We start from the raw sequence: 12,933 nt of genomic DNA on the forward strand, positions 1-12,933 counted from the left end.
CCTTATTACAATATTTGCATTTACCTGTATTTTTTCTTAGTATGTGCAAGCCTGTTTGTTACTTTCTTTCCTTCCTTCCTTTCTTCCTTTTCAGAGTTGAATCCTTTTAGGACTAATTTTGGTATACGACTTTAAAAAACTCCTATAGAGTTAGCCAGTTGCCCCAGTACCAGTTAAATACCAGTTACTGAATAATTCATGTTTTCACTACTGATTAAAAACTCAATTTTTATCACATACTAAATTATTGGTCTTCTTCTAGGTATTATATATTAATCCTTTGATTGATCTATTATTTCTTTTCTTTTTTCTGTTTTCTTTTTTTGAGACCAAGTTTCACTGTGTCACCCAGGCTAGAAAGTAGTGTGATCTCAGCTCACTGCAACCTCTGCCTCCCGGATTCAAGTGATTCTCATGCCTCAGACACTGAGTAGCTGGTATTACAGGCACGCACCACTACACCCGGCTAATTTTTGTACTTTTAAATTTTGTATTTTGTAATTTTTGTATTTGTAGTAGAGCCCCATTTGGCCAGGGTGGTCTCGAACTCCTGACCTCAAGTGATCTGCCTGCCTCAGCCTCCCCAAGTCCTGGGATTACAGGCATGAGCCACTGCACACAGCCTGATCTATTAATATTATTTCTCTTGCCCACGCCATATTGTTTTGACTTCTGGTAGGGCAAATACTCCATTATTTTGATTTTTCAAAATGTTCTTAGGTATTGATACATATTTACTCTCCCAAATGAAAATCAGAATGCTTTTGCAAAGTTTCCAACAAAACTGCCTTGGGATTTTGATTGGAATTAGCTTGAGGAAAACTAGCATATTCCATATTGAGTCTTCTCATTTATTCAAGAACATAAAATGTCCTCATTTCTTCATAAAATTTATGTATGTTTCATAAACTTTAAAGTCCTTTTTAATAGCTACAGCTGATTAGCAAGTTCTGAAACAAGCATGCCCTTTTAATTTTTAGCAAATGGAAAACTAAATTAACATGTGAATACCTTCATTTGTACTAGGTAGTTGTGAGGAACTGAATGTTTGTGTCCGCCCCCACCGCCCACTGCAAAATTCATATGTTCAAGCCCCCACCCACAATGTGATACTTGGAGATGAGGGTGAGGTAATTAGTGTTAGTTGGGATCTTCATGTTGGGAGTTAGTGCCTTTATAAGAGACACCAGAGAGTTTGCTCTTTCTCCATGCTCACACAAAGAAGAGGTCATGTGAGCACAGAGTAAGAACATGGCAGTCTGCAACACAAGAAGAGAGCCTTCATCAGAAATCAACCATGTCAATGCCCAGATCTTGGACTTCTAGCCTCCAGAACTGTGAGAAATGCATTTCTGTTGTTTAAGCCACCTATGATACTGCAATATGGCAGCCCAAGCAGACAAATACAGTAATATATTTGTTACTTAGTGTGTCCCCAGACTCTGGGTTACTCCAGGCTTCACAAGTTAATTATAACCCAAGGAAATAGGACAACTGAAACAGCAAATATGGCAATAGAAAGAGCTACTTTGTTTGTAAAGTGCATTTTATTGTATTGCTTTGCATAAGGATTGATTTAGGATAAAGGATTCTAAGTCACCGTTTTCCCTCATTCAAAATGAAAACCTCTTTATTTTTATTTATTTGTTTTTTGAGACAAGGTGTCTATCACCCAGGCTGGAGTACAGTGGCATGATTTTAGCTCACTGCAGCCTTGAGCTCCTGGTCTCAAGCGATTCTCCCACAGTAGCCTCTTGAGTAGCTGGGACTACCAGCTCCTGCCACCATGCCCAGCTAATTTTTATTTTTAAATTTTGTGTAGAGATGGAGTCTTTCTCTGTTGGCCAAGCTGGTCTTGGACTCCTAAGTATCAAGGAATCCTCCTGCCTTGGCCTGAAAATAGTTTCTGGGCTCCATATTTCTAGAAATGCTGGTTTCCCTATTTTATCGCATAGAAGAATGCCAATGAGAAAACTGTTACTGATGTTTACTGACCACATGTTAACATTTGGGCATATTTGGAAGTGGTAACATGGAAGTACAATGTAGTCATTCCTTATAGCTGTGGAACACTTTATTAAATACATTTATATTTTTATATGCAAAATTTTCTTTCAGTCTCATTCTATGAATAAACTCAGATTCAGAGAAACATATGTCTATCACAAGGTGGCACATAACTAGAGTTTGATTTGATTTATTCCACTGAATGCAACTTTTTCTGAGAATTTATTGTATGCACACTATGGTCCCCACCCTCTTTCTTTGCTGTGGTGGTAGGATTTTCTCTTAGCTTCCTGATAGACTTAAGCCATACTGTACTTACTTAGCTCAGGTAGCTTCTGGTGCCCTAAGGATCTAGCCTACCACTGGACTCTGAACCCACAGCCAGATGTGTGGTACTGCCTCTCGTAAGGTGCAAACCTCTCTCTGCCAGTCCCTACCAAACTGGAACCCCTACTGGACCAGAAATTGAAAAGAGTGCCTCTTAACAGGTGAGGTATTTGCTTGGAAAGCTCTCCTTCAACCTTTCTTCTTTTCCCCGTTCCAGTTAATCTGCTTTGTATACAGTGAAAGGAAGGTTTGAGATTTGATCTCAGGTCCAAATGAGAAGCTAGGTAGGCAACATGAAACTCATAGGCCTTAATTTACTCATTGTCCTATTTATCCTGAACCAAACCTTTCACTAGTAGTTAAGTGGCTATTGGTAGTGAAATGATGTCCCCAATTCAACATAAGACTTGCTCTTGATGAAGTAGAAGGAAGCAAAAACATTGTTGAAACAGTAGGGATTTGCAAGGCAAGAATAATGAAAATAATGCCACATTAAATTGAAAAACAGGCAAACTAAATCAAGTTGTGTTTTGAAAAGACAAGCAATATTTAGTTCTAACTCTGTAATGATTGTGTATGTAGAAGATAAATCAGGAGCAAGATATGCAGCAGTGATTGTCATTATCTGAGGAAAATTTCTAAAATTTTTGATCAAAAAATTGCTTATATGTCTTCTAAACTACAAAAGAGTACGCAGTAACAATTTATCTTTGAATTTAAATCTGTGGGCATTTTTAATTCTTAGTTATAATAGCTTTGTTTTATTTTTTTAAATTAATTTTACTTTTTTTGAGACAGGATCTCACTCAGTCACCAAGGCTGGAATGCGGTAGCACAATCACTGCTCACTGCAGCCTCAACTTCCTGGGCTCAAGCAATCCTCCCACCTCAGTCTCCCAAGTAGCTGGGACAATAGGCATGCGCCACTGCATCTGGCTAATTTTCTTACTTTCTGTAGACATGGGGTCTCCCTATGTTGCCCAGGCTGGTCTCGAAACAGCAGCCAAGAATCACTCTTGGGCTCAAGTGATTCTCTTGCCTTGGCCTCCCAAAGTGCTGGAATTACAGATGTGAACTACCATACCAGCCTTGTCTTATATTATCTTTAGATACATTATGCCTCAGAAATATTTATGGATCATGGAATGGATGATGATCCATTTATGGAATGGATCATGTCATATAGGAGAAAAAAAAGAGGGTGCTTTCAGTACTTTGGAAATACTGAACTTATTTTAAATATTTTTAAAGAACTACACTGGAACTCTGTGATTGACTGGTACAGAGTTACCAAAGCTGATGGCGTCCCAGTATTTCACTAGTAATAGTGTTCTCAGAAGAGATCTTATGAATAGTGCTACTAGCATGGATCCAGCATATTTTCTTCGCCCTCAGTCCCCTAAACTCAAGGGAAGAAAATAATACAATTTTCCTTCATAGAGTATAGATAAGAAGCATCATGGTACATAGAGGAATACAGGACTAGGTGACAGGGAAGAGCTGCATTTTAGTTTTGGCTCTGAGATATTTTTAACCAAATCATTTCATCTTTCTAGGTTTTAATTTCCTCATCTATAAAAATGGAGATAATGATTCTTTTATCATTGAATATCTGGAATGATTACATAAAACAGATCACAAAAAAAGAAAAAAAATATTGAGGAGCCAAAATATGCCAAGTACTACAGTTAAAGGTGGAACTCTTAAGAGCTCCATTAGACCCATGATTGTACCAAATTACAACTTTAAATCAATCATTAATAAAATGCTTTTAAGTAATCCTTATTTCACTCTAAAAGAAACCTTAATTTTAAACATTTTAAGGCTTACTATTACCAACTCTCAAAAGCAGAATAAATCAACAGTTGAAAAATAAAAATGCTTTCTATAGATATTTCCTTCCAAATGTGTCATCTGTTGGCAGACTAATAATTCATAGTAAAAATAATCTGTATGTTTTACATTTTTATAAAATATTTTTCAAAGGGGACACTAAATCGAGTGTAATAAGTTAAATAAGCAAACTACTTAAAATTTAACAATGGAAAAGTCTCACAAATTATTGTTACAATTTTCTACTATCCAAAGACTACTTTATAGATGGAAATCAATTAATTTCATACAATATTTTAAAATATTCTATAGATAAAACTTCCTCAAACGGAATTTTAATCCAAAGTGTTACCCATCACATTTGGGGGAAAAAAGGATTACATGCATCAAAATATGCTAAAAAGACATTTAGTTTTACCTGAAAATAAAATTCAGTAAAATCCAAAAAATAATTAAATATTATAGAATAAAAGCTTGAGCTGTTAAAATTAGAAAAATATCTAGGCATAGCTATTAAACTATAAATATCATAAGAGTTTAATAAATGTTTTAATAATCTATTTTTATATTAAACATAAATATACATATAAATATTTAGGAAGAATCCATAGCTTCTGGTTATAGATGACAAACCTGATAGGGTCACAGCTTTTCATTTGCCCTGATACACAAATAACTTGAAAGTAGTAAGACTCATATTTTTAATCATTTTGGTATATAGTTAAGGTCAGATTTTATTTTCAGCAGTTTTCCACAATTTCTTATTAGAAAGGTCAGCTAGTTATGTGAAAAATAATTTAAAATTACTTTATATTTAATATTTAAAAGTCTAGTTAGAATACATATGGCATATATATATCTTTATAAAAAAGTAAATATTGCTAGATTTTTTTTTTCTTAGATTAGGTAAATTAAAATATTCCAGAACATAATCTGAAATTTAAAAAACAAAATAGAAATCACCAATTCAATGTGTAAATATAGCAGAAGAGTTCCTTTTATGTTTGACATATTGACCATATCTGTCTAATATAGCCCTTTGACATACATTTTTTACTCCCTAAAACCTTGTTAAATAGAAATCTGTATTTTTTATCCAATCATTATTTACTAGGGAGTTTTGCTACTCAAACCAAAGGTTTTTGCAATTAAACCAAGGATTACTAGTTTTTCATTTTTTATGTTTAGGCAATGTGGTGTAACTCCTTTACAAACCGTATATAATAAAATGTATCAGGAAAAGCTATTACTCTTCAGATACACAATACATAGTTACTTAGTTGATAAAGAGTTAATAAAATTTTCCAGGTCTGCTAAAGAATTCTGAAGTCCGTCATTCATATCTTGACTTCTAAGAAATTTTTTCAGAGTATCTAAAGCAGTTATTGCCTCAGATTTTGATGGTGAAGGGAGTTCAGTTCCTGGGGATCCATCATCATCCTCTTCATCAGAAGTGTAAAATCCAGTTTCATCTGATTTACTTTCTTTGGTACATACGGAATCACCATTTGGTGCTGCTTCACACGTCTCCAAATCGTCATCCAGGGCAGCATACTCTTCTATAGATAAACCTTCAGGAAATTCTACTCCTGCCCCCACAGCATCAGCAACCAAATCCAGACCAGTATCCTTCTCTGCACTTGTTACGTCACTTTCTCCTTTTTGAGATTTGAATCCTGCCTCTTCATAGCTTTTAACAATAGTCTCTGGGGTTACAGCCCTCCAGCAAAGATGCAATGTATCAACTGCATCTAGCAGTGAAAATGTAAATTCTTTGCTACCTTCAACAGAGCTTAAAAATTTCTTGATAAGACAGTGTCGATATTTGATTTTAAGGCTTTTAATAATGCCTTGTTTCATAGCTATACATTTAGAAGATAAACATGATGGAAAGAATGCTAACTCAATGGACTTCAGGTTCTTTACCTCTGGATGTGCTGGAAAAGACTCAACAAAAATCACCACTCTTCGTTGCTGGGCTTGAAATTTCTCATCAAGCTTTCGCATCCATTGTTCAAATACATCTGAGGTCATCCATGCCATTCTGTTAGCTTCATAACACACAGGTAATGATTTTAAACCTTTGAAACAATGTGGATTTCTCTTTTTTCCAATTACAAGCAAAGGAAGTTTCTCTGAGCCATCCATGTTTGTGCCAACCACCAGAGTTATTCTGTCTTTGCATAACTTTCCAACTGAACATGTTTCACCTTTAAATGCAAATGTATTGGTAGGTAACATTCGATAAAGCAGCCCAGTCTCTTTTATATTAAAAACATTTTTAGGATGATAATCATTTAAATAATAAGGAAGTACATTTTGGTACCAGACAGTCGAAGGGTCTACTGATACACCTGTAGCTTCTACAGGTTGAGCTCTGAATACTAAACCATACCTGGATTTAAAACGATCCAGCCAACCATTACTGCACTTAAAATCATTATGGCCCAGTTTCTGGGCAAAATCATTAGCTTTTAGACGTAACATCGGACCATTAACTGGTACATTTAGACACTGAGCAATTCGATACCATCTCATTAATGCCTCTTCCAGATCTGTATAAAAAGCAGTTCTCAGTCTTTTTCTCTTTGGATCAAATCTTAGAGATTCAAAGGCTTCTAGAACTTTGTCTTTATTCTTCATAATAGAAGACAATGAATTTTTCTTTATTCCATATTCAGCAGCAATCTCTGCTTTTTTCTTGCCACTTTCCACTGCATTTATGATGTCGATCTTTTCCTCAATGGATAGGCTTTTCTTTTTCTTCACTGTTACGGGCAGAGTTGAGGCATCTGCAGAAGCTTCTGCCATCTCAGCCAGTGCTTATGTAGAGATTACTCTTCTTACTTCCTGGTGACTGTTTCTTTAATTGTTTTCCAGTATGATATAGATTGCTGCTTTCTATCCTACTTCATATACTAAAAGTTGGTAAGTGTCTGATAGTCTTATTTCCTAGGAACTTGATGACAAAATATGCTTTTTCAAAGATCTGAAGAAGAAAAATGTTATATGCAACTAGAATGTTTTAGAAGACAAACTTCCTTCCTAGAACCTTGTATAGCTCAGTTTATAGCTTATTCAGAGTTGTAGAAGTCAAGCTAAAATAGAAATCTCATTATATCAAACCTGTCCAGTCCTGCTGATGTATTTTTGGAACTTCAATCCTTTAAGATGATCCATTTTATCCAAGCACACATTGAACCTCTTATTAATTCTCCATAGAAGGCCTCAGAGACAAGCAGAAAAAACGTTCAAAAGTTTCCATGCAACTATTACCCATTAATTTTCAAGTTTGTTCATGGTAAAGAAGAAAATGGTAGAATCCTTCTAGAAGTTGCCAGTATATCTTCTTCTGCTTTTTGAAAATGTAAAAAAGAAAAAAGCAATTTTAGCAATATGTCAATTGAATATTAAAAATAATGCTTATACCCAATTGTTTTGCTCTTAATAATGAAAATAATAGAAACATGTTTCTGAAAGTACAATAAAGTTTCCAAGAGAAATGCTTACCTCCCAAAAGGCCTCTCTGTAAAAGCTCTCTAGCTCTGTTCTACAGATTTGAATTCTCACTTGCCTTTGAATGCTTTATAATATATAGTTCTGAAATAAATCAGATAAATTTAATTTAGTTTGAAAATGTGGGCTTACCAAAATTAAAGAACTAAAAATGATGCTGGATAGATGCTTGGTGGCTATTTTTCACATGAGGTCACAGACTGCACCCTCTAACTTCTCCAAAAGAAAACATAGTCAGACAGTAGTCACAAGGTTCAACTTTTAATAGCACATGGGAGACAGTGTCTCTTTTATAGGAGTCTAACAGAAAATGCTTCACTAAAAAATCAAGTACAATTCTATTTTTAAAAAATCTAAATCCCATTTGACCTAAAAGCTTAAAAACCCAGTACCTTTTTATTTTTATTATTTAAATTTTTTCTCTTCTCTCTTTTTTTTTTTTTAACCCTTATCCTGTTAGTGGGCTAAGAACTCAGTAACTTTTGTATTAATTTGACACATTAGCTGAATGTACAGAGGCCAGAAATACTGGACAAAAGGCATAGTAACAAACATTTAGGAGAGTATCATGCAGAAAAAGATGTAGACTAAGAATAGGAAGGATAGTGACCACGAGTCTTAATATCTCAGGTCCTCTACTTTCTATCTGTAAAAAAGAAAGTGCCAGGCAGTTCTGAATTGAGAAGTGACTCCGCTATTTAGTACTCATGTGATCCCAGGTCATTTACTTAACCATTTGAAGCTTCAGCTTCCTTATCTGTAAAATGGGAGTAACTACAGCACCTACCTCATTATTGTGCATTCAAAAGGATTCAATGAAAGAATGTAAAGCACTTAGCACAGTATTTAGTACTTTAAGAAAGTGCTCAACAAATGGATGGTGATGATCTCATCATCATTATCTTTCTCATGTCTTTTGGCTGTGTGAATCTACAATTTGGAAAACTTTATAAAATCCTACTTGCAAACAGAAGCAAGAATCCCACCTTAAATCGATACTCAAAGTAGGGCTTTTCTTTTTTTCTTTTTCTTTTTTTTTTTTTTTTTTTTTTTGAGACGGAGTCTCACTCTGTCGCCAGGCTGGAATACAGTGGTGCGATCTTGGCTCATTGCAACCTCTGCCTCCTGGGTTCAAGCGATTCTTCTGCCTCAGCCTCCTGAGTAGCTGGGACTACAGGCGCACACCACCACGTCCAGATAATTTTTGTATTTTTAGTAGAGACAGGATTTCAAAATGTTGGCCAGGATGGTCTCAATCTCTTGACCTTGTGATCTGCCCGCCTTGGCTGCCTCAGCCTCCCAAAGTGCTACTATTATACTATTACAGGCATGAGCCACTGTGCCCAGCCTAAAGCAGGGCTTTTCTTAAGCCATGAGAACAGTCACATGGCCCCAGATGGGCTCATCTCTACTTTCCCAAGTCAGCACCTCCCTTATCAGAATCTATGGAGCAGCCAAGATAATAACAAGCTAATTTGATGAGCAGTGTTACTTCTGTATGTGTGTGGGCACTCCATTCTTCTTGCTGGGCTTCCAGGTTTCCCAGGTGATGCACACCTTTTTGCACAAAATCTTTTGACAAAACTTTTTGCCAAAATTCTTCTGCCCTTGTTGTCCAACTCAAAGGAGGAATTTTTATCATAGGAATTACAACCAGTAAAGGAATTCTTTTTTTTTAAAAAAAAGTGTCGTTTCAAAAAAAGTCTTAAAAATAATGATAGCCCTGGGTTTTAGTTTTTAAATGGTTTTACTACCTATATTCCAAATAACCAAGGAGGAAGGTAAAACTGGATTTCACTGGTCCCACAGTTACCATGTGGTTAAGAGCAGTTTAGAGTCCAGGCTTTTAAATGTCAAGTCAGCATTCTTTTCACTATATTACAGTATCTTTGAATCACACTGGTGGGGCCTCCTGTGACCATAGCTACAGATTCTATGCTCCCAGCACCAACCTAAGCCAGCATTTCCAATGTCTTAAAACAATAAAAAGCAACATTAGGCCTCCATGAAAGAATAGGCCATTATGAATTCTGTGAACACAAATAGCAACTCTATCTGTTAGGGAGGGTTGACCTAAGTAATAAGATTTGACCATAAAACTAAAATTAAAAATCTTGCTTGTATATGGGATCTCTTCTTACATTTTCATTCAATTTCCTGTAAATATACAATTATTTCAAAATAAAAATAAAATTCTTGTTCTTATTAGGAAGATTCCAACTTTCAGAAATTGATGTAGCAAGAACCAATTTTTCAAAAAAGACAAAACCAACCAAATTTACTAAGAGAATCTCCCAACCCCTCCCCTCCCCCCTTCCTTCCTCCCTCCCTTCTGCCCTTCCCTTCCTTCTCTTCCTTCCTTTCCTTCCTCCCTCCCCCAATCCCTCCCTCTCTTTCTCCCTCCCTTCCTTCCTCTCTCCCTCCTGCCTTATCTCATTTATCAGAAATAAAATCTACCATGTCAAATAACAACAATTGTAGAAAAAGTAACTTGAATTTCTTCTTTTCCCATCCTGGTTAAAGTGATATAATATATACTATCAGAGATTACTCATTATCTTGAGAAAATTGAAAATGTGATAACTTTATTTAGAAAGATTAGGTTTTTCCCCTGAGTTAACATTAGTCAAAGCTACAATTTTCTATGATAAGATACAATATATCTTTATTCCTAAAAGCAATCACATTTCTAATGCCAAACAGACAAATTAGACTTTTTCCCTAGAAAAGAACAAGGCATCAATACTACCTGATCAATGAAGCTGACATTCTCCAAACTCCAACAGTATAACATCTGGGATATTCTTTTGCAAGGAGTAATGGCAGCAGCTAATATTTCTCAGAACAGTCATCCTCTCAAGCTCATTAATCATTTTCCCTCTTGAAAATATTACAGCAGAGAAACACTATTCTACATGTTAGGGAATATTTTCTGTATGTCAATGGTTAAGCTAATCAGAAAATAAGAATAATCAATTCACCAAAAAAGACTCACCAAATTAATTTCAAATAAACAAAATACAACAGTCAATCCTACTATTAATAAGAAAAACATAAATCTTCTTTTAAAAAAAGAGATACATTTTTGTTTTTGCCTATCAAAATGTCAGTATCTAGTGTTTGCTGGGGTGAGGTAACAGGTTGTTAGGAGGCACATAAATTGTTACAACATGCTTATGGAGGGCAAATTTGCAATATGATATACCTGATATACAAACCTTAAAACTGTGTATAACGTTTTATCTAGCAAGTCTATATCAAGGATTTTTTTTTTTTTTTTAAGACAGAGTCTCGTTTTGTCACCCAGTGGTGCAATCTCAGCTGGAGTGCAGTGGTGCAATCTTGGCTAACTGCAACCTCTGCCTCCTGGGTTCAAGCGATTCTCTTGCCTCAACCTCCCGAGCAGCTGCATACAGGCATGTGCCACCACGCCCGGCTAATTTTTTGTATTTTCAGTAGAGACGGGGATTCACCGTGTTAGCCAGGATGGTCTTTTTTTTTTTTTTTTTTTTTTTTTTTTTTTTTTTTTTTTGAGACTGAGTCTGGCTCTGTCGCCCAGGCTGGAGTGCAGTGGCCGGATCTCAGCTCACTGCAAGCTCCACCTCCCGGGTTTACGCCATTCTCCTGCCTCAGCCTCCCGAGTAGCTGGGACCACAGGCGCCCGCCACTTCGCCCGGCTAGTTTTTTGTATTTTTTAGTAGAGACGGGGTTTCACCGTGTTAGCCAGGATGGTCTCGATCTCCTGACCTCGTGATCCGCCCGTCTCGGCCTCCCAAAGTGCTGGGATTACAGGCTTGAGCCACCGCGCCCGGCCCCGCCAGGATGGTCTTGATCTTCTGACTTTGTGATCCATTCACCTCCGCTTCCCAAAGTGCTGAGATTACAGGCATGAGCCACTGTGCCCGGCCTATATCAAGGATTTTATCCCAAAAGAATAATTATAGATATAAAAATAATTTCTTACAAATGTATTAGTTTTCTATTGCTAATGCAACAAATTGCCATATACTCAATGCCTTAAAACAACACTCATTTATTATCTCACAGTTCTGTAGATCTTAAGTACAGGTGGGCTCAACTGGGTCCTCTGTTTAGGGTCTCACAATGCAGAAATCAAGATGTTGGTCAGAAGTTGGGCTCTTATCTGGAGGCTCTGGGGAAGAATTTGCTTCCAAGCACAATCAGATTGTTTGCAGAATTCAGTTCCTTGCTGTTGTAGGACTATGGTCCCTAGTTTTTTTTTGTTGGCTGTTGGCAGGGACTACTCTCAGCTTCTAGAGGCTTCCCTCAGGTCCTTGTCTGTGGCCCTCTTCATTTCAGCAATGGAGAATATTCCTCCTGTAGAATCTCTTTCACACTTTGAATCTCTCTGACTTCCTCTATTGCCACAAGCAGGAGAAAACTCTCTGTTCTTAAAGGGCTCACTTGATTAGGTTAGGTCTACCTAGACTACCGCCCTTTTGATTAATTTAGGATCAATGATTAGCAACCTTAATTACATCTCCAAAATTCCCTTGTAAGTAACATAACATATTCATGGAAGTAGTATCCCATCATGTTCACAGGGAGAGGGAATTATACAAGGTAAGGGTCATTGGAGTTCATCTTAGAATTCTACCTACTACACAGGACTATTCCCTGCATTGCTACATAATTACAGACAAAATTGAAAATATGCAATAAAAAGGATTCATTCAATAAATTAGGAAATATCTACATGCTGAAATACTTTTGTGCCACACAAAGAATATTTAATGATATGAAAAAAATTCCATGATATGTTAAGTGAAAAAAAGCAAAATATAAAATTATATGTCAACAAATACAACATACACTAAAAATTACATCAGAGCAGAGGCTCATGGTTATTCCTACACAGCTCACTTCCAGTAAACCATAGGTTGTCAATAACAATTTGTTAAATAAATGAAGAAATATATATCTACATAGATATAAAGAAAAAAAATACATTGACCAAAATGTTGAATGTTCTCTCTAGGTAAATGAATTATAAATAAGTTCAGCTTTTTCCTCTTTATAAACACATTTTTACAACTCTAATGTTCTACCTTTTTTTTCCCTCTACAACAGTCATCTTAGAATAATGTTCTATTTTTGCACCAAGTTATTAAAAAAAATCAGTATCAGAAAACATAAAGCTGGCATTCTTCCCATTCAGAATCTCTACGGGTAATGAGTCACTCTCCTTTTATCAGTAGTTTATACCCCTCTGCAGAGAATCAACTACTT

The 12,933-nt window shown here is 36.0% G+C and overlaps 1 protein-coding gene across 1 annotated transcript; it reads right to left on the bottom strand.

Annotated features, from left to right (window-relative positions):
• Positions 1-5,334: 5,334 nt before the first annotated feature.
• On the bottom strand, positions 5,335-10,064 carry TIGD4 (tigger transposable element derived 4). The gene has a single exon (XM_078002367.1). The coding sequence runs from the start codon at positions 6,976-6,978 to the stop codon at positions 5,440-5,442; it is 1,539 nt and encodes a 512-aa protein (XP_077858493.1). The 5' UTR covers positions 6,979-10,064; the 3' UTR covers positions 5,335-5,439.
• Positions 10,065-12,933: the final 2,869 nt, after the last annotated feature.

Source organism: Macaca mulatta, chromosome 5 (genome assembly GCF_049350105.2).
Source record: "Macaca mulatta isolate MMU2019108-1 chromosome 5, T2T-MMU8v2.0, whole genome shotgun sequence".
In the NCBI taxonomy this organism is placed as follows: domain Eukaryota; kingdom Metazoa; phylum Chordata; class Mammalia; order Primates; family Cercopithecidae; genus Macaca; species Macaca mulatta.

Excerpts from the sequence above, each read along its gene's own strand:
- TIGD4 (XM_078002367.1), bottom strand. The coding sequence starts at position 6,978 with ATGGCAGAAGCTTCTGCAGATGCCTCAACTCTGCCCGTAACAGTGAAG.